This window comes from Thecamonas trahens, assembly GCF_000142905.1.
Source record: "Thecamonas trahens ATCC 50062 unplaced genomic scaffold supercont1.21, whole genome shotgun sequence".
Lineage (NCBI taxonomy): Eukaryota > Apusomonadida > Apusomonadidae > Thecamonas > Thecamonas trahens.
This window is the reverse complement of record NW_013657659.1, coordinates 30,917-58,493: the sequence shown is the minus strand read 5'-3', so window position 1 is coordinate 58,493 and position 27,577 is coordinate 30,917. Positions and strand designations below refer to the sequence as shown.

At 62.8% G+C, this 27,577-nt stretch overlaps 13 protein-coding genes across 13 annotated transcripts; 8 read left to right on the top strand and 5 right to left on the bottom strand.

Moving 5' to 3' along the window:
- Window positions 1-129: 129 nt before the first annotated feature.
- AMSG_05015 (uncharacterized protein) lies at window positions 130-3,367 on the bottom strand (the record flags this gene model as incomplete). Its single annotated transcript, XM_013902635.1, has 4 exons — window positions 130-1,584; window positions 1,637-1,723; window positions 1,778-2,699; window positions 3,201-3,367. 4 exons carry the CDS (start codon window positions 3,365-3,367, stop codon window positions 145-147), a joined length of 2,616 nt encoding a protein of 871 aa, XP_013758089.1. The 3' UTR covers window positions 130-144.
- Window positions 3,368-3,651: 284 nt separating this feature from the next.
- On the top strand, window positions 3,652-4,373 carry AMSG_05014 (uncharacterized protein; the record flags this gene model as incomplete). Its single annotated transcript, XM_013902634.1, has 2 exons — window positions 3,652-3,656; window positions 3,686-4,373. The coding sequence occupies 2 exons, from the start codon at window positions 3,652-3,654 to the stop codon at window positions 4,290-4,292; spliced, it is 612 nt and encodes a 203-aa protein (XP_013758088.1). The 3' UTR covers window positions 4,293-4,373.
- Window positions 4,374-4,695: 322 nt separating this feature from the next.
- AMSG_05013 (uncharacterized protein) lies at window positions 4,696-11,194 on the top strand (the record flags this gene model as incomplete). Its single annotated transcript, XM_013902633.1, has 4 exons — window positions 4,696-4,752; window positions 5,509-6,212; window positions 6,248-9,515; window positions 9,554-11,194. Exons 1-4 carry the CDS (start codon window positions 4,741-4,743, stop codon window positions 11,192-11,194), a joined length of 5,625 nt encoding a protein of 1,874 aa, XP_013758087.1. The 5' UTR covers window positions 4,696-4,740.
- A 17-nt stretch (window positions 11,195-11,211) lies between these two features.
- Window positions 11,212-12,393, bottom strand: AMSG_05012 (transmembrane protein 19; the record flags this gene model as incomplete). The annotated part of the gene is made up of 2 exons (XM_013902632.1): window positions 11,212-11,981; window positions 12,330-12,393. The coding sequence occupies 2 exons, from the start codon at window positions 12,391-12,393 to the stop codon at window positions 11,212-11,214; spliced, it is 834 nt and encodes a 277-aa protein (XP_013758086.1).
- A 429-nt stretch (window positions 12,394-12,822) lies between these two features.
- AMSG_11842 (uncharacterized protein) lies at window positions 12,823-13,195 on the top strand (the record flags this gene model as incomplete). The annotated part of the gene is made up of 2 exons (XM_013902767.1): window positions 12,823-12,900; window positions 12,935-13,195. 2 exons carry the CDS (start codon window positions 12,823-12,825, stop codon window positions 13,193-13,195), a joined length of 339 nt encoding a protein of 112 aa, XP_013758221.1.
- Window positions 13,196-13,275: 80 nt separating this feature from the next.
- AMSG_11841 (uncharacterized protein) lies at window positions 13,276-14,193 on the top strand (the record flags this gene model as incomplete). The annotated part of the gene is made up of 1 exon (XM_013902766.1): window positions 13,276-14,193. One exon carries the CDS (start codon window positions 13,276-13,278, stop codon window positions 14,191-14,193), a length of 918 nt encoding a protein of 305 aa, XP_013758220.1.
- Window positions 14,194-14,226: 33 nt separating this feature from the next.
- On the bottom strand, window positions 14,227-17,820 carry AMSG_05010 (uncharacterized protein; the record flags this gene model as incomplete). Its single annotated transcript, XM_013902631.1, has 3 exons — window positions 16,647-17,820; window positions 15,234-16,587; window positions 14,227-15,192 (listed from the first exon to the last, which is right to left on the bottom strand). Exons 1-3 carry the CDS (start codon window positions 17,624-17,626, stop codon window positions 14,227-14,229), a joined length of 3,300 nt encoding a protein of 1,099 aa, XP_013758085.1. The 5' UTR covers window positions 17,627-17,820.
- A 615-nt stretch (window positions 17,821-18,435) lies between these two features.
- AMSG_05009 (uncharacterized protein) lies at window positions 18,436-19,310 on the bottom strand (the record flags this gene model as incomplete). The annotated part of the gene is made up of 2 exons (XM_013902630.1): window positions 18,436-18,986; window positions 19,241-19,310. The coding sequence occupies 2 exons, from the start codon at window positions 19,308-19,310 to the stop codon at window positions 18,436-18,438; spliced, it is 621 nt and encodes a 206-aa protein (XP_013758084.1).
- A 433-nt stretch (window positions 19,311-19,743) lies between these two features.
- AMSG_05008 (uncharacterized protein) lies at window positions 19,744-20,904 on the top strand. Its single transcript, XM_013902629.1, has 2 exons — window positions 19,744-19,920; window positions 20,274-20,904. The coding sequence occupies exons 1-2, from the start codon at window positions 19,874-19,876 to the stop codon at window positions 20,560-20,562; spliced, it is 336 nt and encodes a 111-aa protein (XP_013758083.1). The 5' UTR covers window positions 19,744-19,873; the 3' UTR covers window positions 20,563-20,904.
- Window positions 20,905-21,416: 512 nt separating this feature from the next.
- AMSG_05007 (YIPF6 protein) lies at window positions 21,417-21,881 on the top strand (the record flags this gene model as incomplete). The annotated part of the gene is made up of 2 exons (XM_013902628.1): window positions 21,417-21,503; window positions 21,546-21,881. 2 exons carry the CDS (start codon window positions 21,417-21,419, stop codon window positions 21,879-21,881), a joined length of 423 nt encoding a protein of 140 aa, XP_013758082.1.
- A 263-nt stretch (window positions 21,882-22,144) lies between these two features.
- AMSG_05006 (uncharacterized protein) lies at window positions 22,145-24,341 on the top strand. Its single transcript, XM_013902627.1, has 2 exons — window positions 22,145-22,327; window positions 22,801-24,341. Exons 1-2 carry the CDS (start codon window positions 22,166-22,168, stop codon window positions 23,716-23,718), a joined length of 1,080 nt encoding a protein of 359 aa, XP_013758081.1. The 5' UTR covers window positions 22,145-22,165; the 3' UTR covers window positions 23,719-24,341.
- Window positions 24,342-24,365: 24 nt separating this feature from the next.
- AMSG_05005 (60S ribosomal protein L8) lies at window positions 24,366-25,531 on the bottom strand (the record flags this gene model as incomplete). Its single annotated transcript, XM_013902626.1, has 2 exons — window positions 25,383-25,531; window positions 24,366-25,003 (listed from the first exon to the last, which is right to left on the bottom strand). The coding sequence occupies exons 1-2, from the start codon at window positions 25,507-25,509 to the stop codon at window positions 24,366-24,368; spliced, it is 765 nt and encodes a 254-aa protein (XP_013758080.1). The 5' UTR covers window positions 25,510-25,531.
- An 873-nt stretch (window positions 25,532-26,404) lies between these two features.
- On the top strand, window positions 26,405-27,569 carry AMSG_05004 (uncharacterized protein; the record flags this gene model as incomplete). The annotated part of the gene is made up of 2 exons (XM_013902625.1): window positions 26,405-26,410; window positions 26,436-27,569. 2 exons carry the CDS (start codon window positions 26,405-26,407, stop codon window positions 27,567-27,569), a joined length of 1,140 nt encoding a protein of 379 aa, XP_013758079.1.
- Between the last annotated feature and the right edge of the window lie 8 nt (window positions 27,570-27,577).

The following is a 27,577-nucleotide window of genomic DNA, read 5'->3' as shown; positions in this document are numbered from 1 at the left end:
GCCAAGCCAAGCCAAGTTCCGGATCACATGTCACATGCTGCTACTCATAGTCGACGCGCTGCTTACTTTGACCATGCAATCCGCCCTGTAGCGACGACGCGCAGATCGGCACGGCTCGTTCAAGGATGAGGCCATGGTAGTTGTTTACGGCGACCCAGTTCCGCGTGACCACGACTTGCTGCGGGCGGACCTGGTGCGCTGCAGCAGGAACGGCGGGCTTGGCCACTCGCTCGGCAGCTTGCCGACCGCGGCACCGTACTCCTCCGCTTTCAACGATTCGACGAGAGCGATCCACTCGCTCTGTCTGCCATTGTCGACGGCTTGGTACAGCTCCATCACGCCACCCAACGCAAATACGTCGTGCGCAACCGCCATGATGGCTGTTGAGTTGACACAACCAGGCGCGCGTGACCCGTCGCGCACCACACGGAGACGTGCCGGGTACACGGTTCCGACCGGCCGCGCAAGGTCAAAGTCAATGAGGTAACCTTTGCCGTTGTTGCCAAAGACAATGTTGCTACGGCGGACGTCGCCATGGACAATGCCCGCGGCATGGAGCTTCTTCAGCCGGGCCGCCACGTCGTCAAAGTGGGCCGTAGTCACGCCCGTGTCGTCAACCTCAACATCGGTCACAGCCTTGGTGACAACGACAGCAACATGACCAGGTAGCGCCTCGACCGTCTCGTTGTGGGGTCCGTGGAGAACGGTGAACGCTTTGTCGACCACCATCAAGCACATCCGCAGCTCGGGCGACGCAATCGTCCACGCATCCAGGTTCGGCCAGCGGCAGGAGGAGGGGCGGAACCACTTGAAGACAAATCCGGCGACAACCGCCACGTTGGGCCCAAACTGCTGCGGCGCAAGGCTTGGGTCCGCCAGGCGCTTGACCATGATCTGGGTGACCTCGGACATCGAAACTGCAAAGCCGGCCACAATGTCCACGTACGATGTGAGCGAGTCGGTCTTGAGGAGGCCCACAGCTACATGCTGCACCTGGTTTTCGCCGACAAGGTGAGCTGCAAGTTGCAGCGAGATGTTGGCGCCGGAGTTTTCCGGCGTGGGAAACGACCCCGAGAGTGAGAGGATCGAAATCACAGCAGGGTAGCCAGCAGCAGCCAGCCCCAACGCAGAAGCGTACGCCTCGACTTGTCCCCCCTTGGAGGAACTGCCGGGCTCAAAGATGCCAAAGCCGAGCTTGACCTGCTGGGAGTGGAGGCCCCAGAGTACGTCCGGCTGCGCGTTGCGGAGTACCGGGTGTTCGACCCACATCCACGTCCGCAGTGGGCTTCGGTTGAACACAACAGCATCAGCACTGCGTGCGTCCGAGGAACTGGGATCATGCGAGTCTTCGCGGCTCTCGCGCGCATTCGTCACCCGAACCGGAATCTGCTCCAGTTGCGGGTTGGTCAGTTCTTCCTCCGCCTCGATCATCGCGGCAAGCAGCTCGGTTGCCCGACGGTTTGAGTCTGGACGTGACGACGACGATCCGGACTGGGCCAGCTCCGACGTGATAGCGGCCAAACGCGTTGTTGCGCGCTCGACTGATGTCGCGCTGGCAATGACCTTGTCGAGATCTGCTCGATGCTGCAAGCAAAATCCAAAGCACTGGCCGTGTGCTTGGCCAGCTCCGTGTCACTCGGAAAGGAGTCGAGATCTCGTCGCGAAGAAAGACGTAAAGCGACGACGTGAGCTCCGAGAGGAAAGTGCGTTCGAGATGGAAGGTCTGCATTGGGTCAGCATCAAGCCCGACACACGGGCTAGAGCTGGAGGTGAAGACCAGAGGCCAGAGAGATTGGGTGATGTCACGCACAGCCTTTTGCGTAGCAGCCTGCAGGTTACCAACGCGGCTAAACATTCCCAGGGCGACGTTGTGGTCGAGCTCGACAAACTGGCAAGTGGGCGGAGAGGCAGCAGCGCCACTGCCGAGGTCTTCCGGCCCACTGGCAAGATCGGCCACGGACAAAGCTCCACTGCTTGCCGAAGGTGACTGGCTCTCCTGCTCCGGCCATCCAACCATCTTCAGGTGCCCGGTCACCAGCAGAGGGTAGAGTGCTGCCGGATCCGAGACCGGCGATAGGTGTGACGCAAAGCCCTTTGCCCTAGACTTGGAGGCTGCCCCGTGCGGCTGAATAATGCCGATCTGCGGGTGGAGCTTCTCGTTAGCCGGCGAGGCATGGGTCAGTTCTTGCGAGGCGAGTTTGAGTCGTGTCGTGATTGATTCGATCTCGGCCTCGCTGGCGTCACACGCAGTCGCTTCGCGCAGTTTGGCCTCGAGCACGACAACCTTGGCCTCGGCCACCCCGATCTTGGCCTCGGCCACGTCAACCTTGGCCTCGGCCACGTCGGCATCCGTTGCGACTCCAGCATGCCGTGCGCCAATCACTGCCTCGTGCCTAGCCTCGGCCACCCCGACCTTGGCCTCGGCCACCCCGACCTTGGCCTCGGCCACGTCGGCATCCGTTGCGACTCCAGCATGCCGTGCGCCAATCACTGCCTCGTGCCTAGCCTCGGCCACCCCGACCTTGGCCTTGGCCACCCGGATCTCGGCCTCGGCCACACCGACCATAGCCTCGGCCTTGTCAACCCTGGTTTCGGCCTCGTCAACCTTGGCCTCGGCCTCGTCGACCTTGGCCTCGGCCACTCCGACCTTGGCCTCAGCTATGCGCACCTTGGCCTCGGCTATGCCCTCACTCATGCAGCTGTCGTACGCCGCCAGGGCAGAGTGGTAGTTCTTGTAGGCCGTTTCAACTCCCCTTCTTGCCCTGCATGCATCCTTCCGCGACCTGGCCGGTGAGTGTCTCCTCGCGGTGCTTCGCGCCAACTACGACCTTTTTCTGGACCCACTCACCCCTTGCCTTCCCCCATCCACCCCCATCCCACCCCCAACCACCCCCCCACCCAGCCACACGAGCACCTACATGTCTTGGAGAAAATTCACACTCATTGTTCAACCATGAACGAGAGAGGAGTGGTGTGAGAGAGAGAGTGTGTGTGTGTATGTGCCCGGGGGTCTCGCGAGCCGCCTGATCACCCGCCTGATCACCCGCCTGATCACCCGCCTGATCACCCGCCTGATCACCCGCCTGATCACCCGCCTGATCACCCGCCTGATCACCCGCCTGCTGCAAGAATTGCCACGCGACAAGGCTTGTCGCCTCGTGCCTCCATTGCCAGCCTTTTCTTGATCGAAGCGATGCCACGCTTCGAGTGATCGTGGGATCCGCTGGCTGGCTGCGTCGTCGAGCGAGATGACGACGACGAGTTGCTCGACAAAGGTGTCGGCGTCATGCGCCTCGCCGAGCACCACCCGTAGCGGGACCGAGCCTGCGTGCATTTGGCTGAGCGCGGAAATGATGGCGCCAAGCATTACGTTCATGCTAAACTGCGGCATAGTCAACGCCCGCTGCCATCCACCGTGAAACAGCCAACCATATATGACTACATGTAGTCGCTAGGGGGGCAGTGGTGGGCTGTTTCACACCGTCGTACTCGTTGACCACTACACCCGTCTGGATAAAAAAAAAATGAACTGGTACGTAACGGCGAACAAGGGGGGGGCCTGCATGCGGACATACTCCGGCTCGTGTGGACGTATGGGGCAGGATACTCACAATATTTCTTGACTACAACCTTATATGGTGCATGTACTTTATGTGGTGCGACCGTGGGATTTGGGAAGATACAGGACGCTTGTTGTGGCTATTGTTGTGGCTGCTGTGGTTCCGGCAGCTGTTGCTGCCGAGTGGCAGGTGGAGACGGTTTATTCGGGCGCTGGATGCACGGTGTCGGGCAACACGACTGCGCTGGGGATTACTGCTGCGTACACGAGCAACTGCGTGGGTGCCACTTGCTCTCAAATTGGAACTTCTGGTCGGTACTATCAGCGCGTGTGTACGGCGACTGAGCCGACGACGACGGGCTTTGACAACGTCATGCGGTTCTGGTCGTCGTCGCCGACCTGCGCAGGCAACCCAACGTCGATGATCGCCACCATGTCGACGTGTGCGTACAACAATGATGGAACGTCCAACTCGCTCGCTCTGGGCTCGTCAACGGTCTCGGCTATTGAGTGCACGGATGCTGCCTGCGGCACGTGCTCGGGTGCGGCAACCATCTACCCGCGCACCACTTGCGGCGCCGTGACGAACAGCGGCAACACGGTCGGCCATGGTTTTGCCAACGCGCAGCCTGGTAGCAGCGGCAGCACGTCTGCCGCTGCCTCGTCGGCGCCTCTTGCCGAAGCTATTGTGGTGGTTGCGACTGTGGGTGCCGCGATTGCTGCTCTTTTCTGAGACGGTTGACTTTCTCCGTCGTCTGTGGGTGGCCGCAGCCTTGAGCTGTTGAACACTTTACTTGTTGTACAATCTATAGCCCCCCCTCCCCCCTGCAGCCCATATCTGCCGATGCTGATGTTAGCTACTGGTCTACTCTTCTATCTGTGCAGTCAGCCAGGCCAACTCGATCTCCTTCCATCCGATCACAGCCATCCCCATTGCCGTGTGATCCGTCCCTGCCAAGACTCGCTGCTGCCTGCCCTCAATACGTCAGCTGGGCCACCACCACCACCACTGTCGTCGACTTGTGCTGAGAAATCACGGTTTTACCGGCCACGGACAGCCACCTTGTCGGCGATGGTGGCCACCTTGTCGGCGATGACGGCCACCTTGTCGGCGGGGGTGAGCACTTGACCCTCACGGCGAGAGTGTGTTTCTGCCCCCCTTGACCAGAAGCACCTCGACCATGCCCAAGAAGGTACGCAAACCCACCATGACCATATACGCCATTGTATAAGAATGAGTATGGGTAGGGGGAGAGGGGGGGGGAGGAGGAGGGGGCGACTAAGGCTATGGCTATGGCTATGGCTATGGTTGGGTGTGGTGGCTCGTGTCGCCAAGGACCTACCTCCCCTTGCCTCCGCCTGCCTCCCACCTATACCCATACCCATACCCATACCCATAGCCATACCCATAGCCATAGCTATTCCCATGCCCATACCCATGGTGAGAGTGAGTGTTAAGGTGTTTGGGATGGAGTGACCGGAATGGCGGACGAACGGGATGGACGAGCTGTAGGAGGGGACGGACAGACGCGCGCGAGTGGGGACGAAGAAGATGGACGGGCAGGCGGGCTGTGGGACAGGCAAACGGACGTATGGGCTGCAGGACGGACAGACGAAAAAAAATACCGGATGGGACTGATGGGGCGGGCGGACGGTGGGGACGGTTGTGATGGGTATGCACAGCCAGTGCTACGAGCACTGCTACGCTACTGCCCAGCCGCTGCCCAGCCACTGCTACGCCGAATCTGCTATGCCACTGCTACGAGCACTGCTCGGCAATCTGCCCATCCACTGCGTCGGTCCCCAAGTACTCCGTCCTCCTCTGCTCCTTTGATGTACTGCTGCTCAAATCTGAAGCCACTCTCCATCTACCCCCTCTCCCGTCCTCTGTTTCGCACTCTGATCGTCGAGGCGGACGACTGCGCTCACTCACCTCCCCCCCCCAACAGACCCGTGGGAAAAAGGCGTCCAAGTCGTCGGGCAAGAAGGGCAAAAAGTCGGCGGTCCAGGCCCGGAAGCGGAAGAAGCCGTCTGGGACCAAGGGTTCGCTCGCTGACAAGTTTGCTGCCCGCCTGAGCGGCCTCAACAAAGCCAAGGGCGCATCGTCTGGTGATGGCGAAAATGCCGCCCGCAACCCACGCAAGGGCCAGCGCGGCGGCAAGGGCACTACCGTCTTTGTTAAGCGCTCCAAGAACAACAACGGCTCAGCTTCGGGGTTCCACTTTGCCGGTGACGACGACGGCCACGATGAAGATGACAACGGCGATGACGGCAACAACGACGATGGCGGCGCGTCGACCGAAGAGTACCAGCGCAACAACGACGGTGACGATGACGACCCTACCAAGCGCGCTGTCTTTATCCCTGTTGTCCCTGATGAGAGCAACTACAAGGGCGCGCTTGTCCGCGCCGTGACCAAGTGCGGCAAGGTGGTCGACATCTTCCCCAAGTTTGGCAAGTCCAAAAAGTCGGCCATCATTGTTTTCGAGACCGCCGCTTCCGCCCGAGAGGCCATCGCCTCGGTCACTTCTATCGGCGGTGTACCCATTAAGGTCTCGCAGGCGCGCTCGGTGCCGTCGTTCGACTCTGCGTCGTCGTCCGCACCTCCCGCCGCGACCATGCTTCTCCCGACGATGACGACCGAGACGACGAAGTCGACGACACTTCCGCCACCGCCACCAACGACAGCGCCAGCCACTTTTTGCAGTCGACAATGACCCGCACCGCGTCCGCCTTCTCCGGCCTCTCCGGCGCGGGCTCGAGTGACACCGGCCCGTCGTCGTTCAAGCTGCGGGCTACTGCTCCGGCCTTTGTCCCGTCGGCACCATCGGCACTATCGGCTCCGTCGGCCCCGCCAGCGCCCGGCTCCAACCCGTTCGCCGTGGCACAGCCCAAGCCGACACCCACCTCTGGGCGCAGTCTGTTCGCGCCGCCCCAACGCAAGCATGTGGCGCGGAGCAGCCGAGAAGAGGCCCCGTTTGCGACGCAGCGGCCGTCTGCGGCAGCGTCTGCGGCGCTGCGGGCGACTCCACCGGCGGCCGTCGTCCCGGCGCCGTCTACGCTGGTCAAAATTCGCGACGATGACTCGCTGACCCAGGAGCGGGCGGCGGAGCGCGCAAAGCGGTTTGCTTCGGTCGGCGAGGCCGAAGCGCGGTACAAGAAGCTCAACGTCGAGGTTGTCCGCAAGCGCGAGGAGGCCAAGGCCGCGCTGGTCCACGGCACCGACGTCCGCGATGCCGCCGCCATTGTCGGCACCTGCCCGGACATGTGCCCAGAGCACGAGCGGCTGGAGCGGTACATTCGCAATGATCTGCTCTCGTTTGAGAAGATTCCCGGAACGAACACCATCGACCACTCGGCGGTGATGAAGAAGTTCCACCGGCCAGCAGCCGGCGACGCGCCCCCGCTCCCGGAAGAGGTCCGTCCGCACCCTGTTCTTCGTAGGACCATGGACTACGTCCTCGCTCAGGTCATCGACTCGACGGCGCGGTCGTTTGCTGAGGTCCATGCCTATGTCCGCGACCGGACCCGGTCAATCCGACAGGACTACAACTTTCAGGCCATCGCCTCGGTCGAGGCTGCCGAGGTGCTTGAGCAAATTGTGCGGTTCCACATTCTCTCGGAGCACCGGTGCTGCGAGGAGCCGATCGAGCTCTTCGACTCGCAGCAGAACATGGAGCAGTTCTCCAAGTGCATCACCGACCTCTTCCACATGTACCGTGTCCTCCGCTACCGCGGCGAGACACCGCCGAACGAGGCTGAGTTCCGCGCCTACGGCGTCCTCTCTCGCATTGACTCACCCGAGGCGCTGCTTGACCTGCTCACGCTCCCGGCCGAGCTGCTGGCCTCGCCAGACCTCGCCTTTGCGCTCGACGTGGTGCAGGCGTTCAAGACTGGCAACTACGCCAAGTTCTTTAACCTTGTCCGCTCGACGACGTACCTCAACGCGTGCCTCATCCACAAGTTCTTCAATCCGATGCGAAGCGTAGCACTGCGGACCATGAACCGGGCGTACCGATCGGTTGCCGGCCCAATTGCCGGTGCCAAGGTTGTCGATCCAATCCCAGTCGAGTACCTCGTGGGCGTTCTCGGCTTTGAGACCGAGACCGAGGCCATCGCCTTTCTGCAGCACCACGGCCTGGCGCCCGCCGAGGTGCCGGCGACTCAGGCGAACCAGACGAGCCGCGACTACCACGGCCAGGTGTGCGTTTTCTTTGGCACCGACTCGCTGGTCCACAACTCATCCAAGTTCCCAGTCTCGTGCTCGCACGTCCTCATCGAGTCCAAGCTCGACCCGTGCGCCACCAACGCGTTGGTTATCTCGGGCGTCCTGCCGCGGCACGGCGAGCCGCCGCTGGATCGGGCAATGCTTCAAAAACACGTCCGCCTCCTCTCCCGACGCGGCGCCGGAGAGGAGGATCAGGACGCGATCGCCGCCGCCCGTGCTGCCAATTCCGAGCGTCGAGCTGCTGCTGCTGCAGCTGCGCGAGAGGCGGATGCAGTCCGCCAAGAACAGGCTCGCGCAGCAGCCCTCGCGCTAGAGAACGAGCGCCGGGTGGCCCGCGCCAAGGCCGCAGCTGAGGCGGAGGCGAAGGCGGTGGAGGCCAAGGCGGTGGCGGCCAGAGCTAAGGCCGCAGCTGACGCTGAGGCCGCCAAAGCAGCGGCGGTGGCTGCTCGAGTGGCAGCAGCGGCGGAGGCCAAGCGCGTGGCCGAGGCAGCGGCGGCCGAGCGGGCGGCAGCGCAGGCAGCGGCAGCGCAGGCAGCAGCGAACAAAGCCGCAGCCGACAAGGCTGCCCGCGAAGCAACCGCTGCGGCCGCCGCCCGCGAGCGCGCGCTGGCAGCTGAGGCGGCGGCGTCGGCCGAGAAGCTACGGCGCGAGGCGGCAGCACTTGCGGCCGAAGAACAGCGACTGGCGTTGGCGCGCGAGGAGCGGCTGGCGGCGGAGGCGGCGGCGCGCGAGCTGGAGCGCGCACTGGTGGCTCAGCGCGAGGCGGCGGCGCGGCGGCAGGCTGCGCGCGAGGCGAACCTGATCCGCGCGCGGGAGCAGCGGATCACGCGCGGGCTGTTTACTCGCTGGCGATCGATGTATGAGACGTGCGCGCGGATCCGTAGCGAGCGCGCCGCACGGCGGGCCGAGCTCGAGGCGCGGTACCAGCAGTTCAAGGCGTCGTTCACCGGCGTACCGCTGAGCTCGGGCTTGTTCTCGGCTGGCGAGCACATGAGCATGCTGCTCGAAGTGCCGGGCGAGGGTGAGAGCGAGGGTAACGAAGCCACGCCGCCGGTAACGCCAGCCCGGACCGGCAAGGGAAAGAGCTTGGTGCGGAGCGGCACTTCGCTGCTCTCGCCCGCGGGCGCCGGTGGGGTGCGGCTGGCACGGAGCCAGCTCTCGGCCGGCTCGTCGTTCCGCGAGTGGGAGGCGGCGAGCGCGAGCCAGCAGGTGCTGATGGCGATGCGACTCCGCGCCGAGGAGGAGAGCCACGCGTTCTGGTGCGCCCTGGACGTGCCGAGCCTGGTGGCCAAGCCACTGTACGAGGCCTTTCTTGCGCATGTGGCGTCGGCGATGCCACCGTTTGAGGCTGGAGTCAAGCGGTCGCGAGCGGCGACGCCGCTGCTCGAGTCAGCCCAGGGCGAAGACGGCTGCCACGTTCGGGCTGGCTCGATGTCGGAGCACTGGCCGCTGCGCGGGACTGCGGGCGCGGCTAGTGCAGCCCCAGCGACGGTGACGCTTGGGTTCAAGGTGGTGGTGGCGGCGCGGTCGTCGCCACACGAGTCCGATATCTCGTCGTGGCTGGCGGGCAAGCTCGCCAAGTCTGCGTCGCTCCTTACCGACCAGCTTGACCAGCTCTCACCGAACTCGGCGACGCTGACGGCGCCGCTGACGGCGTACGGGGTGGCGGCCTCCGAGCTCGGGCGTGAGATCGAGTCGTTTGGCCAGGCCTTTCTGCCACAGCTGCAAGTGGCGGCGCGGGGGTATACGGAACGCTGGCTGGAGAGACGCATGAGACCAAGCGCGCGCTCGCCGAGGTGTTGCGCGGGACGACATGCCTTGTCTTTGTCCTCCACACCAGTGGCGACGGCGACGACGGGTCGTCGGACGAAGACGACGATGCCGAGGCGACCGAGACTGCCGAGCGCGAGCGGCTCCACGCGCTGGTGGCCGGACTCGCACCGCAGGCTGGTGCCGCTCTGCTTGTGTTGTACGCGTCTGACGCGGTGCAGGCCGAGTCGGGCGCGCGCGAGCTAGAGGTGCAGGCGGAGATGCGGCGGGTGGCACGGGTGCTCGAGCTCGGCTCACTGCCGCAGGCGCAAGTCGGGGCGTGGCGGATCCAGCCGTACAATGAGCTGCAGGCCGGCGACCCGAAGCAAGGTCAGTACTCGGTGTGCACGCTCCAGGCCGGGCTCAAGTGGGCGGCCGAGTACGGGCCTGCGGCACCGCCGCTGGCGCTGTTCTCGCTTGGCGAGCTCATCGATCACTACGTCTCTGTCCACGTCGACGAGGTGCTCTCGCGTCCTGCACTCACGCTTGAGCACGGCATCGGCATGTTCAACGGGGTGCTCGACGCGCTCGCCTCGCTCCTCACCGACGACCGGCTCGGGGCGTACGACTGGCCGGCGCCCGAGTACGCGCCCGACGCGGTGCCGCCTCTCGAGTGGAACGCACCTGGCGCGCTGGCGACGCTGGGAAGCGTACTGAGCGCGCTCAAGCTTCCGGATCTCGGCCGAGTTGGGACGGCGTACGTGCCATCAGACGGGTCAACGATGCAGGTCACCTCTGTGCATCTCGAGGGACTCGCGTACGCGCAGCCGGGCCTTGTCTCTGCGTTCCTCTCTGACTATGCAAGCGCGCTTGCGGCACGGGAGCACGAGTCACCGCTCCTCCCACTGGCGCTGGTGTCGATGCGGACAGCATTGCAGCACGCGCTGCGTGCGCACTTTCCGCAAGCACTCGGCGGCAGCGGCAGCGGGCGCTCGACGTTTGTGCCGTCTGTGGAGCTCGGCCCGCTGTGGGCCATGTTCATGCGGGCGGTGGTCGAGCACCGGCTGGAGCAGCTGCCGGCCGAGGTCCGTGCACTCCCGGTGTATCATACATACCTTCGACCGCCGCTCGGCCCACTGCCGAGCTCGCTGGTGGAGGCCCACGTCAAGGCCAACCGCGAGCCGGCGCGTACGCCGCGGCGGATACCGCCGACCGTGGTCGGGCCCGGGGTGCTCGGCAAGCGGTCTGCCGTGTTCGACGACGAGCTCGGCGACGTCGACGTTGCGCTGCAGCCGCGGACACCGATGCTACGGACAAACTCGGGTGTCTTTACGCTGTCTGCGGCTGGCAGTCCTGTAGCGACGCCACCGGCCTCAAAGCGACGCAAGCCGCTATCGGCGTCCAAGGCGCCGCGTGGCGCGCCGGGCACACCGCGGATGGCACGGTCGGCGCGCAAGCTGCGGGCGGCAACCGGCTCGCCGCAGCTCCGCACAGCCACCGGTTCGAGCTCGGGCTCGGGCTCGGACGAGGCCGACCTCTCTGTTGACGACCTGTTTGCCAAGTTTATGCGGCGGGCGCACAAGCAGCGGCGCAAGATGGCCGAGTCAGACCTGCTCCTGTGGTCGGTGAGCGAGTCGAAGCTCTCTGTGCCGAGCTGAGTGGAGCAGGCGCAGGCCTAGGCCAACGTCCAGGCGGATCCGACGACAATGGCAACGGTAAAGAACGAGGCCGCAAAATTGACTTGGTGGTTGTCGAGTATATCGGCGCCGGTGATGTGTACGAGCTCGGCGGACGGCGACTCGATGACAACTTTGCGCTCCGGGTCCCAGCCCGAGTACTGTAGGGTGGCACCGAGAAGCGAGTCGATGGTGGTGCCGAGGAGGCCGGAAGCAGCTCCCAGCAAGACCCATGTGGTTAGAGCGGTCCCGAGCGGCTCCGAGCCGAGCAATGCGAGCATGAGGGCGTGGGCGAGGCCAATAAAGGCGCCACCAGCCAGCCCGGCGACCGTGCCAACAAGCGTCACGCCTCCGTTTGTGCCGGGCGGAGCGAGCCGCCACGGCGCGGTGATGAGCCGCGGACGGGCGGTAGCCAGGATGCCCAGCTCCGATGACCAAGTATCTGCAGCGCAGGCGGCGTAGTGTGCCAAGGACGCGAGCAGAGCAAGATGATGATGTCTGTCGAGCAGAGCAGCGGCGATGAGAGCAAGAGAAGCAGTGAGCGAGTTTGCGAGAACTTGAACAGCCGATCTTGAAGACGATGTGGCATATTCTGCCTCGAGCACGGCCTTGCGCTTTGCGCCGTATCGTGTGAGCGCCGAGGAAGAAATAAAAAAGGCCACAAGATGCAGTGCAGGCAGAAGTCCGCCTGCTGCGCAAGTCGCCCATCCGGTGACGAACGCCGCCACGGCTCCTGACGCCGAGAGGGAGCCCTTTGTGTAGCCACGGGCTGTGAGGACCAGGGCGAATGCTATGCCCCATCGTTCTGTTGCGGGTACGATTACTTGTTGTTGGGATGATCGTTCAGTTGTGGGTACGATTACTTGTTGTTGGGGTGATCGTTCTGTTGTGGGTACGATTACTTGTTGTTGGGGTGATCGTTCTGTTGTGGGTACGATTACTTGTTGTTGGGGTGATCGTTCGTTTGAGGGTACAATCACTTGTTGCTGGGGTGATCGTTTGGTGGAGCTAACAATTACTTGTTGATGACATAATCGATGGTGAAGTAGAGTGGAGAGGGTGGTCCCCCGCCAATGACCGTTTGGCCGTCGTTTGGCCTCTCTCTCTGTTCAATAACGAATGTCGTTGGAAGCAAGTTCGCGGTTGGCAGGGCACTCCTCGCCGGTGGTAGCCACCAACATGTCTGGGTCGGAGGGACGGTACGACGAGTACGACGGATACGGACCTTATGCAGATGAAGGATATGGAGAATACGAACCATATGCAGAGTATGGTGATGGTGATGGTCGTGGTGGTGCTGGTGCTGGTGCTGGTGCTGGCGGTGGTCAACTCGGACAGCCGTACTCGGAGGAAGAGCTTGAGAGCAACGATAGAAGTCGGACGAGACAGTCAAAGACATCAAAGGCGTCAATGTCGCCGTCACGGTCTTCGCAGAGAGACTCGCCTTCAAGAGCTTCTCGGGCATCTAGTCGTTCCGACAAAAAATCTAATCGTCATCGCTCAAACGCTTCGCTGGCAAACGCTCGCTCTCGTGCATCCATCTCATCGGGCAGGAGGTCTCGCGGGAGAGCCGGCAGCTCACACTCACGCTCGCGCTCTCGTTCTCGCTCATGCTCTCGCTCTCGATCACGCCACACCCGCTCTTGCTCCCGATCACGGTCTCGCTCGCGGTCGCACTCTCGGTCTCGGTCTGATCGGTCGGGACGGTCGCGGCGGTCGCAGCCAAAGAAAAAGAGCCGGGCGAACGCGTTCCAGGGCTCGCCTGCTGTGCTGCCGCCGATTGCTGGGCGGCGGCGGGCTGGAGGGTCGGCCTCGTCGCGGACGCCGAGAGATGGTTACGCTGGCTCGTATAACAATGGCCAGGCGGTGGACGGACTTCCGCGGGCGGATCTATTCGAGGCGTGCCAGGCGCTCGACATCGAAGCGCTGCAGGTGATGCTTGACCACGGCGAAACCCGAATGTCAAGCTCGGCTCGGGAGTGACGCCGCTGCATGTAGCGGCCGGCTACGGGTTCGCCGACGGCGTCGCTGCGCTCATCGAGGCCGGGACGTCGGTCAACGAGATGGACTCGCTCGGCGGGACACCGCTCCACTGCGCCGTCCGATACAAACATGTCGCATGCGCCGAGGTCCTGCTCGAGGCCGGCGAGGCCGACTTTAACGCCGCTGATCGGGTCGGCTCGACTGTGGTCCATCTCGCTGCGCGGTACTACGATCCGGAGACGCTCAATCTGCTGCTGGACTACGGTGAGGAGCTCGAGTTGGACGCAACAGACAAGACTGGGGCCACCGCTCTGGTATGGGCGCTGCGGAGCGGGTCGCGGGCGGCGGCCGAGGAGCTCATTGCCGCTGGCGCCGACGTCAACCTCGCCGACTCGGACGACAAGTCCCCGTTGCATCTGGCGGCGGTCCTTGGCGCAAGCTCGGTCTGCTCGGCGCTGCTCGATGCCGGCGCGCAGGTCGACAACGCCGATGCCAAGGGCGCTACGCCGCTGTACTGGGCCGCGCGGCGTGGGCATCTCAACATTGTCGACATGCTGGTCAACGCCGGAGCCTCGCTTAACGAGCCCGACGAGGCCGGATGGACGCCGCTCCATTGGTCGGCCCGCTTTGGCCACACCCCGGTCGCGCATCGGCTCATCGACGCCGGCGCGGACAAGACTGCCGTGACCACCGGCGGCAAGACCATCGAGGACTGCGTCCCGCGGCAGAACACCCGCATGCTCTCGCTCATCACCGGCCGCTCCTTCTCCCGCTCCGCATACATGGCCCCGCTCTCCAAGCCTGACGACCACGCCCACGATCGTGGCGTTGACGAGCTCGACTACTCTGGCTACGACGCGTACGAGTACTCGGACGGCGCCGGCCAGGCCCGGCGAAGCCGCGGCCGCGGACCGGCGGCAGGCGGGAGCAAATCGTTTGTCACACAGGACCCGCCCTACGGCGACTACGCCTACGGCGACTATTCGTACTCGCAGTAGTAGCTGCCCGGCGCGCCATGTTGCGTGTCTCCTTTATAGTGGCATCGACGCGAGGACCTTGCGCGACCGCTCGCCGGTGATGCTGGCGGCGAGGAGCGGAAAGTAAACCCGGAGGTCACCATCGGACGGCAACAGCTGCATGAAGGTCGCCGGCGGGAGGATCCGGGCCATGTGCTCGAGAACATAGCGGGTGGCGACAGGCGGGTCAGCGCTGTCGCCCGCTGGCCCGGAAGAGGCATTGAGCGCGTCTAACAGCGCCCGCCAGGCCTCGGCGTCGCTGCCAAAGTGGAGGCGGGCGACCGCGAGCGGGACGACCGGGGCGGCGGCAGCGACAGTGGCGAGGGTCTTGACCAGAGTCTCGGTCCGCCCGAGTGCAGCGAGGCAGGCGAGCTCGAGGCTGCAGAGATGAAGCGGCGGGGAGGTCTGCGACGGCATCGCTGCTTGGATCTGGTCGAGGAGCAACTCGGCCGAGTGGAAGAGCGGCGAGGCGAGGAGTGACGAGAGCTTGGCCACGTACGGCCTGATCGGCTCCGGAGCTGGCATCAGCGCCAGCCACGGGTACGGCTCGCCAAATGGCGCGGCGTCGGCCAGCATGCTGAGCCAGGCCTCGGCGCGAGCTGCGTGGCTTGCCGGCAGCGAGGCGACGGCTGGGAGGCTCACCAGCTGAGGTCCGCCGCCGTCGACGGCCTCGGCATCCAGAATCCGGGCCAGGTACATGTGTGAGAGGCGGACAGCCAGCTCAGAGACGTCGGTCTCCAAGTTGGGGCACACGATGGCACGCTCGAGGAAGCATTCGACGAGCGGGAGGCGGGCCAAGCCCGAGGAGGCGGCCATGTGTGCGAGGAGCGCGGCCTGGGCCGGTCCGTCGAGAGCAGCGTCAGGGTCAAGGGTGGCAAGTGGGACGAGCGAGTTGGGTTTGGCCGCAACTCGGCGGCTGCCGCAGGCCGACTCGAGCAGGTCAAGGGCAACCGAGAACGGAAGGGTGGCCGAGTCGAGGGCCTGGGCCACAATGATGTCGAGGAAGACAAAGGGAGGGCGACGGCGAGGACTTCGGCAAACGACGGCAGCGCAGCCGGAAGTGCAGGATCAGAGCCTGGGCCGCCGCCAGCATCGTAGTCGTCGTCGTAGTCGGAAGAGCCGGTCCACCTGCCCTGGTCCGGCGGCACGTAGAGCATGCCCGGCGAGGCCGAGACGAATTTGGTCAGCAGCTCGGGCGGGGTGGCGAGGAGGGCCTCGACACTTGCTGAGAGCTTGCCAACGTCGAGCGCAAGGAGGGCGTAGGCGAGGGTGTCGTACGGGCTTCTTGTCTCGAGCTCGGCAAGGCCGGTGAGGACCGGCTCTTGCGGGTAGTCCTGGAGGCAAGAGTAGAGGGCGAGGCGGGCGAGCGAGGTCGGGGCGTGGCGGGCGTAGAGAGCGACAATGGCGGCGGCGGCGTCAGCATTGGCGTCAACGCGCGGCAGGAGCACAGGCGCAAAGAGCATGCGGTCGAGGTAGTAGATCTTGGCTTCACCGGGCGCACGGGCGAGGAGGGCGAGGCCGCGGGTGAGCGGAATGTCCGACTGCCACAGAAAGTGTGCGGCTGAGGCCGGCGCCGCCGCGTTCATCTGAAAGGCGGCAAGGAGCGCCGCGGTCTTGTGCAGCAGCGCGGTGCAGTTGGCGGCCTCGAGGGTGTGTGTGACACTCTCAGCGAGGTCGACTTCGGGTGCACCGAGCAGACCGATGGCCTCGCGAGCCTCGTGGGCGAGCTTGGCGAGGCGGGTCTGCAGGAGGAGGTAGGCTTCGAGAAGCAGGAGAAAGTAGGTGCCTGGATCAGGCTCGTTGGCCATGGCTGCGCGCGCTGAGATGTCGTTGACGAGGCTACCGAGCGGCGCCGAGTGCAGGATGTAGATGTTCCAGGCCTCGGCCGGAAGGCGGGTCATTCCACGGCACGCCGTCGGTGGGTACGCTGTCTCGTCCTCGTACATCTTGGAGAGGACGACGAGGGCGTCGCCCGCGAGCGCAAACGAGCGGACGCCCATAAAGACCTGCATGCCAAGGACCGCCGGCGGCGGGTAGCTTGCGCCAAAGCCACCATCGAGCCCGCGGAGCGACCAGGTTTCCATGCCGGTGGCGGTAGCGACGTAGACAAGCGAGTCCGAGGCAAGGACGGCGCTCGCTGGCGAAGTAAAGGCATAGTCACAGAGCTTGGTAACCGACTCGCCCGAGGCACCAACAGCGAGCAGCATGCCGGTCCGCTCGCCAGCGACGAGGACGCGGCAGGCCGACCGAGCCGCGGACTGGGAGATCGGGGCCTGAAACTCGCTCAGCGGGTCGTCGTTGGCGGCGACGAGTTCGACGCTCCCGCCGGCATGCTCAGGCAGAACCTGGAGCGAGTGGATGCCCCAGCTCGTGTCGCTGCGGATATGAGCCACGAGCGTGCATTGTGTAAGCTGGTAGCCGTCGGCGGCGTTGACGTGAAAGGCGTGGAGGGGGCGGAGGCGGTGAGCTCGCAGACTGCGGCGGCCGAGGGGTGGGCGGCGCGGTGGGCTGCCGAGGCAGAGACCGGCTTGCCGCTGGCTCGCTCGGCAGGCAAGCCAGGGACGAGGAGCATGTCTGCATGCGACGACGGCTTGCCACTGGTGCCGTCAAAGCGAAAGGTGGCTGCGGCGTCGGTGCCGATGAGCGCCGAGCTGGAGAGCATGTCCACGTCGGTGCCAAAGGCAGCAAGCGGCTGGCCAAACTGGGAGCGGCGTGGGCGCAAAGGGACTGCCGAGCCCGAAGTGGCGCCTGGCCCACGTGGCGCTGTCCGCTCGAACCACAGCCGATAGACAAAGAGCTCCGATGCGGTGGCAAAGGCGAGGACGCCGGCGCGGAGCGCCACTGCCACCGGCGGGTTCGAACTCGATCCATCCGGCAGCTCGACCGAAGCCATGAGCGTCGGCTCGCCGATGCTCGGGTCGACGTTCCACACGCTGATGGCCTTTGCCGAAGCCACCGCTAGGTGCGGTAGCTCGGAGCAGACAGCGATGGCCACCGGCGGATGCTCCTCACTAGCGGGCAGAGTGTAGGTGACAAGTCCAGCCGGAAGCGGATGATTGTCTGGCACCGCCACATCTGGCGAGGCGAGAGCTAGACGAGCAGCAGCTCGCGCAGCATCGTCATCATCGAGACCATGACCAGAGCGGGGAGGCGATTGACCCAGCGCAGCCGCCGGCAGCAAACTAGGAGAAACAGCAGCAGCAGCAGCAGCAGGAGGAGCAATAGCACCAGAGCTAGAAGCAGGACCAGCGGTGGTAGCATGAGATGACGAGGAGGAGGACGATGGACGAAGAACAGCATCAGAATCTGGGAGAATGCGCCAGTTGGCGTAGATGCGAACAGCTTGCGATTGCGAGAGCGATTGAGAGGTATTTTCCAAAGTCACTACCACATCAGCTTGTGGCACATACGCCATCTTCCAAATACTTGAAGATGTAGCTGCAAAGGAAGAGAGTATGCGAGCAGATGATGTGCTACCTCCTGGCGCGTAGAGTGAGACCAGTCCCGTGCTGGACGCCACCAGGAAGCATGACTTGCAAGAGCTGACAGCCACAGGTTCGGTAGCTGGGCCGAACACTTGCTCCGCTTCGAACAGGGGGAACAGGAGCACCTTCGTCGTCATCGTGGTGGTGGTGGGATGGGGAGGGGGTGGTAGCAGTGGTGGTGGTGGTGGTGGGGGTGGGGGGGGGGGGGGGGGGTGGGGGGGGAGGGGTGGTGAGGGGTTTGATCGTGATCGTGATCGTGATCGCGATCGCGTTCGCGGACGTGATGCTGGTCGTGATCGTGATCGTGATCGTGATCGTGATCGTGATCGTGATCGTGGTGGCCGGGCTGGATGATGGCAGGTGGAAGAGTAATGGAGCGAGGAGAGAAGAGCGGGGGAAGTTGTTGCGTGGGTGTGATGGTGAGCGCGGGTGTGATGGTGAGACTGATGGTGCCCAGAATGGTGTCCGGTGGGACCACCGTCAGGCACAATGAAGTCGTTTTGGCTCTCATCAAGGCCAGGCGAGTGTTGGACTGGTGGGTACCCTGTGGGTGCCTGTATTCTGCATATCAGCTCGCTTCCTTTGCGCCAGCGAGGGCTGAGCGACGGCAGGCAGACGACGATGCGGGAAGGTTTACGACTCTGAAAGACGGCCATGCGAGGGGGAAAACCACATGGACACGACGGTTGGACAGGGTCATAGCAGCCAGCCTATGAGTGGTAGGAGGAGAGCCTCACGCTTAGAAGCGCGAGTTGAAGGGCGACGACTCGGCGTGAACCTCGGCGGTGTTGCAGTACTTGGGCGGGATCCAGATGTTGATGTTGGGGATGCCGATGACGATGTTGGAGAAAGTCTGGTGGATGAAGTTACCGTCACCCATGGCGACGTCCTCAAAGACCGGGATGCAGCCGTCAGCGGTGACGCCACCCATCCAGCGGATGAGGCCACCACGCGGGTCGGCAAACTGGCCGGACCAAACCTGGACATCGAGGGCAAGGCCGAGGGTGAGCTCGGTGTCAAAGGTAGCGTTCGAGGGGAGGGCGAAGGGGCGGAAGGTGCCCGAGGGAATGTGGACAGCCTTGCAAGTCTTGTCATCAAGGTTGATCTCGTAGCCGACGTTGTCCTGGTAGAGGGCGAGGAACTGGAAGTCGTAGTGCTTGCCGTTGGCGTAGACACGCTCGTACGTGTTGGTCCGCTGGTGGAGCGAGTCGTACGAGATCTGGGCAATAGCCGCAGCATGCTTCTCCGGGTCCACAACGAAGATGTCACCCTGCCACTCGAACGGAGTGGCTGTTGTATACACGACGTAATTGCTTGGGCATGAGTATGGTAGCGAGAGAAAGAAGAAGAGGGAGAAGAAGGGCGGGCGCGGGCGGCACTTGATCGTGTTCGTGATCACGTGACTTTTCACCGAATCCAGAAAAAGGTCGCATGAGCCAGCAGGCAGGCAGGTCGGTTTTGGGCAGCGGAAGCGACATGCGCGGGGGGAAGGGGGAGGGAGGAGGGAGCGGAGACGACAGAGAGGACAGCGACTGGGAACGTACAGCACGGCTGGGGAGTCTGTGCCGAGACGGCAATGGCGAGCAGCGCAAGAACAGCAATCAGCTTGAACATGTTGAATATTAGAGTTGACTGTGGCTATGGCTATTGTGTTGGCGGAGGCTGTGGTGGCTGGCGAGAGAACCTGCCTTACCTGCGTGCGGCGACATGTCGGGGGAAAGACGCTGGGAATTCCGAGAGAAAAAACGAAAGAAAATGGTTCTTGGGATGATGATGGGGAGATCGGGCTGGAGTATTGGTGGTGATGTGTGGGAGAGCGGAGGGAGGGTGGCGGGCAGATCGGTGATACAGGCCAGAAGCTATGCCAGCTGGCCTCCCGAACTTTGCTCATCTCGCCCGATCTCGCCCGATCTCGCCCGATCTCGCCCGATCTCGCCCGATCTCGCCCGATCTCGCCGGATGGTGATGGCGATTATCCATTGTCTCTATCCTGGCGATGGTGTACAGTGGTGGTGTGTGCACGTGTGTGTGTGTGGTGGGGGGTGGGGGGGGGGGGCGGGACAGATCGGTGTCCTCCACCGTCCGCAGGCAGAGACTCACGACTCACTGACTCATCGCCGACACTTGTCGACCTCTGCGCCAGCCACTCAACTCTCAAGCCCACCAGGCCAATAGCCATGTCGTGTGCTTGTGGTATTGCCACGAAAGACCTCTCCAAAAACTCGTACGTCTCGAAAATGAGCGTGAGTGCGTGCTTGAGCAAGAGAGGGAGGGGCGGGCGAGTTGAGCGAGGTTGAGCGCGCGAGTTGGGCAAGTTTGAAGAGTGTGGTGAGAGCCAAAAAATAGCTATATAATCAATTGCCGGTGCTGGTTACTGTCGGAGAAGATGGTGGAAGTGATAGACAGTGTGGCTCGGGCGAGTGATGCTCGATATGGGAGTGATCATGCTCTTGGCGAGGCTCGGTGCGACGCATCTCGGGGTGGCGCAGATCGGCGCGCGACGATCGACGATGAGTGTTTGGGCGTGCATGGGGGAACAATGCGAACTCATCAGATGGGAGAGGTGCTTGTATGTAGGCTTGTGTGCGGAGGATGTGGAAATGTTGCTTCGGCGACTTACGGTCGGATCGAGGACGCCGAGACCGATGCAAGGACGATGAACGATCGCTTGTTGCGGTGCAAGGTGTGCAAAGAGGTGGCGTGGCGCGGGATGGAGAATGCAAACGTGGAGAAGATGAAGGTCAACCTCGCTTCTGGCTCTGTTGCACCCGCTGGCGCGGTGCCCAAATCTACAGTTGTGGTCGACTCGGCGCCTGAACCTGCGCAGCCGGAGCCATCTCTTGCGGACCTGGCGGCAGACTGGTGAAACCACGTGGTGCGGGTCGGACGACGAGCTCGATATCCAGACAAGTACTGCGACTACATCGAGGTTACCAGATCTGGCTGGGGACCAGAAGGCTCGATGCTACCACTCTGATCGGATCATGTGTTTGTGGCACTGGCCTTGCCGTCGTTGGAGATCACCATCCATCCACAACGCCCATGGGACCGCAGCTGTCATCCACCACCGGCAAGACAAGCGGCAGATGCATCTTATCTTCCCTCGTCATGTCATCGGGCTCGAAGTGTGCGGGTGATGCTCCCCCCCCCCCCACCTCCTCCACCTCCTCCACCTCCCCACCTCCCTCTCAACCCCGATGAATTCGCCATTGTCTCTATCCCCGCCCCGCGATTCCCTCCAATCATCCGCCCACGCGCCCGCGCGCTCTTCTCGCACAAGCGGCATTCGAAGACAGCGACTTTCCCCTTGTTCGCCACGTTGAGCAGAGACAGCGAGAACGACAAGCACAAGCACCAGCACAGACCCAGACACACGCCACTCCACTCCACTCCACTACATCCCAGAAGATGACCATGCAACTTGCGTCCGACGACCAAGTGGCAGCCATGCTGAGTGACAGGCCGAGTACTGGCGGTGGGGGCGGTGGTGGCGGTGGTGGCGGTGGCGGCGGTGGCGGTCATGGAGGAGTCGGCGGAGAAGGACGAGATGAAGGATGGGCAGAGTGGGAACTGCATCGTGAACTGCAACCGGATTCTTTGAACGAACCTGTAATGACGACTCTGGCTAGGGATTTGAAGCGGATTGGGGCAAAGTTGTTGAGAGTCATGGTACCCATCACATCGCTCTTCTCCTCCTCCTCCTCATCATCATCGTACTCTATGGTCGGCGGCGGTGGTGGTGGTACGACAGGTGCTAATGTCTTGCTTAAGGATTGGGATCTGTGGGGTCCGCTGCTCCTGTGCTTGGTACTCTCCGTCGTCTTGTCGGCTTCAGCTCCTTCTGATCAGTCAGCTCTGGTCTTTGCGCTTGTCTTTGCTCTGGTTTGGGTTGGTGCTCTGGTGGTCACGCTCAATGCGCAACTGCTGGGGGGAGAGCTCTCAGTTCTGCAGTCGGTGTGTGTACTTGGATATTGTATCTTCCCCATGCTCATTGCTGCTCTCCTCACCTCGATCTGGTCTCATCTTGCCTGGCGCATCGGCATTGTCCTCGCCTGCTGGTTCTGGGCCACCTTTGCCTCACGCGCCTTTCTTGTCGACTCGGTTCCCTCGAACAAGCGTCTTCTCGCCATCTACCCCATCGCCCTCTTCTACCTCACCATTGGCTGGATGGTGCTTGTCCAGTAGCTCCCCCCCCCACTCAACCTCCCGCCGCAGTCCGATGTCGCAGGCGCGCCAACCCAGGCTCCGATGCAGCGCCACGATGCATTCCCGAAAAGAAAGCACAGCACTTGCACTCTTCACCAACCTTTCTCTGCACCTCTGATCAAGGCAGCGGCCAAGTCTACAGACAGAGGCAGGTGGGAGCAAAGGTACTGTCTGGCCGTGTGAGTTGCAACTCTACCGCGGCAGCCTTGGTAGTTGGTGTTCAGCCGAGAGCACGCACATCTCTCGGAAGATCGAGTGACAAGATGAATCGACTCCGTTCTGCGGCTGGCAAGACGTACAAGGGAGTTGACTCTGTCGTCTCTGCTGGAGCTAATGAAGTTGTCGGTGTCATGCAAGTCGGTGTCGACAATGTGCTGGACAGGACGCTCGACTACGCTGGCAAGGTCGTTGCTGACTCCATCAAGGTACCTCTATCCCGCATCACTCTCTTGCACGTTATCCCCATTTGTACACCTTCATTTTCTCACCACAACTCAAACTATCTCTTGACTACCTACTATGCTGATTTGATTGCTGTAATGCCTATATTCTGCTTGTTATGGCCTCATGTGTGGGCGGCTACGACGTTGGCGCGGAATGGTACGGAACGATTCGAACCGATTTCAATGAATCAATCAATGGATCAATGTGTAAATGGCCATCGGCTCTCGTCGATGACTCGTTGTTCCGTCGCGACGCGCCAATGGCCTCGTCTTCTGCCACGACACGCCAATGGTACGATACGCTAATGCCCACGATCATGCTGCCTTTTCCTCTGCCAACGACGTGACAACGACTACAATCACCATCATGATTATCACTATTTCGCCGACGGCAACGACTGCAACTATGATCCCCCCCCCCCCCTCACCCCGACAACGAAATCCGGCTGATGCAGGACCCCGAGATGCCCAAATGGGTCCAGCGCGGTGTCGACGACATGGTCGGAGAGATCTGGCCCGACGTCAAGGAAGAGTCCAAGTCCAAGGTCCTGTCGGGCGTCCACAAGAAGGTGCCTGTGGTGGAGGGCTCGCCGCCGTCGTGGTGCCCGAACCCGTACCGCCCGATCCGAGCCTTCTTCCTCTACCACATGTTCCCGTCGGACAAGACCATGTGGGGCTCGTTCAAGGACCCGATCTGGTGGTTCTTCTCGCTCTTGGCGCTGGTCCCGGTCTTTGGCATTTCGCAGATCCTGTACATTATTGTCTTCCTCGTCATCGATTGGGGTGACGAGTACCAGCTCGTCCACTTTATCCTCTCGTTCAAGGGCCTACAGTTTGTGACGACCGGCTTCCTCCCTGCGCTCATCTCCGCTGTCCAGTTCTACGTCTGCACCGCACACACCGGGCGGTGCGACCGCGACGGCCCTGGTGAGCCGCTCTGGACGTACGGCCTCTTCCTCGGCCAGATCCTCATTGTGTGGCTCGCCTTTGTCCTCCTTCCGTACTCGGTCAAGAAGGGCGCCCGCTCGCTCATTGTCCGCGGTCGGGCCATGCGCAAGTTTGACTACGATGACGACGGCGTGCTCTCACCTGATGAGGCCCGTGCCTACCTCCGACGCCGCGACACGCAAAGGCCAAGGCCAAGGCCAAGGCCAAGGCCGCCAAGCGCAAGGCCAAGAACTCGGACTCGAGCGACGGCGACGAGTCGTTTGACGAGCACGCCATCGGCTCGCCGGGCTCGCCCTGCTGCTGCTGCACCTGGTACGCGGGCCGCGGTGGCCGGCTCCGTGCCTTTCTCTACTACGACATGGTTGTCCTCCTCATCGCTCTCATCCTGGTCGCCATCCCGCTCTACTTTGGTCCGACGCCGGTGACCGACGCGGATGCCGATGGCGACGGCGGCAAGGACGGCCCGGTGGAGGACACGTGGAAGTTCCGCGCCTCGATCCACTTTGTCAAGGTCTTTTACGGTGTCTTCTCGCTCCCCTTTGTCTTTTTCAACCTCCCGTTTATGGGCAAGTTCCTTACCCACGCCCAGCCGACGGCGTATAACCGCCACGGTACCACTGTGCCGTACGTCAAGCCCAAGAAGATCGCCGACTCGGAGGACAACTCGTCGTACTCGGACGACGCCCGAACCCGGGCACCGCCGCTCACGTCGAAATGGCCCGCCTCCGCGCCATCTCACGCCGCTTCCGCGGCTCGTCCAACTCGGAGTCGATCGACGTCGACGCAAAGGCTGAAGAGCTTGCCCGCAAGGAGAAGGCTGCTGCCAAGGCCAAGGCCAAAGCCAAGGCTGCTGCCGCTTCCGCCTCCTCCCGCCGCTCCAAGTTCAAGACGCGGTTCTTTGGTTCGTCCGACGACGAGGACTCGGACGATGACTACACCTATGACGTCGTCTCTTCGTCTGATGACAACCGCGACGCATCCGACGACGAGGCGTACTCCTCGTAGACTTCACCATGCCTCCTCTTACTAAACCATCTCATCACTCTCACCGTGCGGTTGGTGAGCTTCGAGTTTACTCGCGCTTCTTCTTGGAACCGCGGCGGAGACCAGTGCGGCGGGCAGCCATGAGACCGGTCTTCTGGCCGGGCGGTGCGTCGCGGGCCTTGGTCGACGGCTTACCGATGTGCTGGTGGTTACCACCACCGAAGGGATGATCAACCGGGTTCATGGCAACACCACGAGTGCGCGGCCAGCAGTTGCGCTTGACCTTGTACTTGTGGTAGGCACGGCCAGCCTTGAGGAGCGGCTTGTCGGTACGACCACCACCGGCAACAATGCCGACCATAGCACGGGCGGTCGACGGGATGACCTTCTTGGAGCCCGACGGGAGGCGGATGCGGGTGACCTTGTCGTCGCGGTTGTGCGAGATGATGGTGGCGTAGTTGCCAGACGTCCGGGCAAAGGTACCACGGTCGCCCTTCTTGGCCTCAACGTTGCACACAATGGTACCCTCAGGCAGCTCCGACAGCGGGATGACGTTACCGACAGACAGCTGCGCCGACTTACCGCAGTACACAAACTGGCCAGTGTACATACCCTCGGCAGCGATAAACGTCTCCGTGTTAAGGCGGTACTTGTACGGGTCGCGGAACTGGACACGGGCAAGCGGGGCACCACGTCCAGGGTCGTGGATGATCTCCTTCACGATACCTACACAACCGACCATTCCATTCTGCTGTAAGTCACAATCATTCCCCATACCATGCCCCAACATGCTCGTCACGCAGAGCGCACACAAACACAAAATTGGCCATCAATCGGAGGCGGCACTGGCGACACCGCCAGACCGCCACTCCTTCCTCCACCCCAACCATAGCCAATGCAGACCACAATGCCAAGTCCTTGCAAAAGCATGTACAACACCGCATACACTACGTGGTAGGCCCGTTGGTCATGCTCACAAGTGGCTTGGGCAGGGATGGGAGCAGGTGGTGCCGCAGGCGTGGGCAAACAAGGCAAAGTGTCTGATTTTGCTCGCATCGTCGACGCAAGCTCGCCCTTGACCTCACCACCCATACACACTACGTACCCTTGAGGTAACCGTTCTTCTCGGCGTAGTCGAGCGTGCGGAACTTGGCAGCACCCTTGCGGCGCTTGACATGCGACCGGAAGACAGACCCGGCTCCCTTACGCTGCTGGCGGATGACACGGCCCATGGTGAATGAGAGAAAGCTGGTGACGTCTGTCGTCAATCCCAAAGTGAAAAACAAACTCCGACCAAATCAACCACGCGAGCTCGTTTGCTCCGCCTCGTTCACACGAGCTGAGCTCTCGCCTCTCGCACTCGCCTCCTCCTCGCACGAGCCCATCCGTAGCCCATCACAGATCCATCAGTAGATGAATCCGTATGCAAGTGCATGGATCTTTCTCTCGGCCAATGTTCTTATGTATCAAGCTTGTGTTACTTTAGATAGCTGTACCATACCCCCCCGTCGGCTTGCACGGAGGCCGATTCGCGCGAGCTGGTTTGCTCCCGCTTCCACTCGCACTCCTCCTGCCCACCGTCACACCATCGATTAACTGACGTTCATTTATTCGTTCGCACCTGGCCTTCCCATCTTTTGTTCGATTGTGTCGTTTCGATGGTTCATTCGTTCGTTGATTGACTCGGCTGATCGTCCATTCGTTCGATTGTTCGCTCGTTGCTTGCCCGCCACCGACTCGCTCGCCATCTCATCCTCATCAATCAACACTTTACCCATTCACACAATGGTACGAACCCCCACCCCCCCCCCCACACCAGCCCTACCAACAACACCACAAGCACAAGCACTTCCCCACCCGTGTCATCTCCACCACTAGCACAAGCCCACCACTTCCCCCCCAAATCCGTATCCTCCATCCTCTTCCCCCCCCTCCCCGCCCCCGCCAACCAAGTCCGCCATGGCTTGCGCCCTTTTCCGCCGCCGTCTTTGTCTGATTTTTTTGAAGCGACCGTCAAATCTTCACCATCCCCTTCCATCCCCTCCCCTCCCCGCCACCCCGCCACCCCCCCGCCACCCCGCCCGTGCCTCACGCTCTCCCTCCCCCCTTCCCTCCCCCGCTCTGTGTATGATTGTAGTCGACTCGTGCTGTCGTTCAGGTCTTTGCCGCCAACAAGGCTTCGGAGGTTGTGGCCAACGTGCCGCTCCCGGGTGTCTTCACCGCCCCCATCCGCCCTGACGTTGTCCACCACGTCTACCGCGACATGGCCAAGAACCGCCGCCAGGCTTACGCCGTTCACTCGGCTGCCGGTCACCAGGTTGCCGCCATCTCGTGGGGCACTGGCCGCGCTGTCTCGCGTATCCCGCGTGTCAACGGTGGTGGTACCCACCGTGCCGGCCAGGGTGCCTTCGGTAACATGTGCCGTGGCGGTCGGATGTTCGCCCCGACCAAGACCTGGCGCAAGTGGCACCGCAAGATCAACCTCAACCAGCGCCGCTTTGCCCTGGTGTCGGCCATCGCTGCCTCGGCGGTCGCCCCGCTGGTCATGGCCCGTGGTCACCGCGTCGAGAAGGTCGCCGAGATCCCGCTCGTCCTCTCCAACGACGTCGAGTCGGTGAAGAAGACCAAGGAGGCTGCTGCCATCCTCGCCGCCCACGGCGCCCACGCTGACGTCGACCGCGTCATCGCCTCGCGCCGCCTTCGTGCCGGCAAGGGTAAGATGCGGAACCGCCGCTACGTCCAGCGCCGCGGCCCGCTTGTCATCTACCTCAACGACAACGGTGTCTCGCGCGCCTTCCGCAACCTGCCGGGTGTCGAGACCTGCTCCGTCGAGCGCCTCAACCTCCTCCAGCTTGCCCCGGGTGGCCACATCGGCCGCTTCGTCATCTGGTCGCAGGCTGCCTTTGAGCACCTCGAGGCCCTCTACGGCTCGCAGACTGCCCCGTCGACCCTCAAGAACAACTACCACCTGCCGCGCGCCATCCTCAGCTCGACCGACATCTCGCGTATCATCAACTCCGAGGAGATCCAGTCGGTTGTCCGCCCGGCCAAGCAGGGTGTCAAGCTCAACATCCACCGCCGCAAGAACCCGCTTGTCAACAACACCCAGATGTACGCCCTCAACCCGTACGTCATCGCCCGCAAGCGCGCGATCATCAAGGCTGCCGAGGCCCAGAAGGCCGGCCGCAAGGTCTCGCAGAAGAAGAAGCGCTTCGCCACCCAGGAGAAGGCCCAGGCCGCTGCCCGGGCCAAGCGTGCCTTCTACCGCCAGATGGTCGGCTACCGCGCCTAAGCAGTAAA

Coding starts and splice junctions, on each gene's coding strand:
- AMSG_05008 (XM_013902629.1), top strand. CDS start 19,874: ATGTCGTGTGCTTGTGGTATTGCCACGAAAGACCTCTCCAAAAACTC. Junction 19,921..20,273: donor AAAGACCTCTCCAAAAACTC/GTACGTCTCGAA, acceptor GCTTGTATGTAG/GCTTGTGTGCGGAGGATGTG.
- AMSG_05006 (XM_013902627.1), top strand. CDS start 22,166: ATGAATCGACTCCGTTCTGCGGCTGGCAAGACGTACAAGGGAGTTGAC. Junction 22,328..22,800: donor TCGTTGCTGACTCCATCAAG/GTACCTCTATCC, acceptor CGGCTGATGCAG/GACCCCGAGATGCCCAAATG.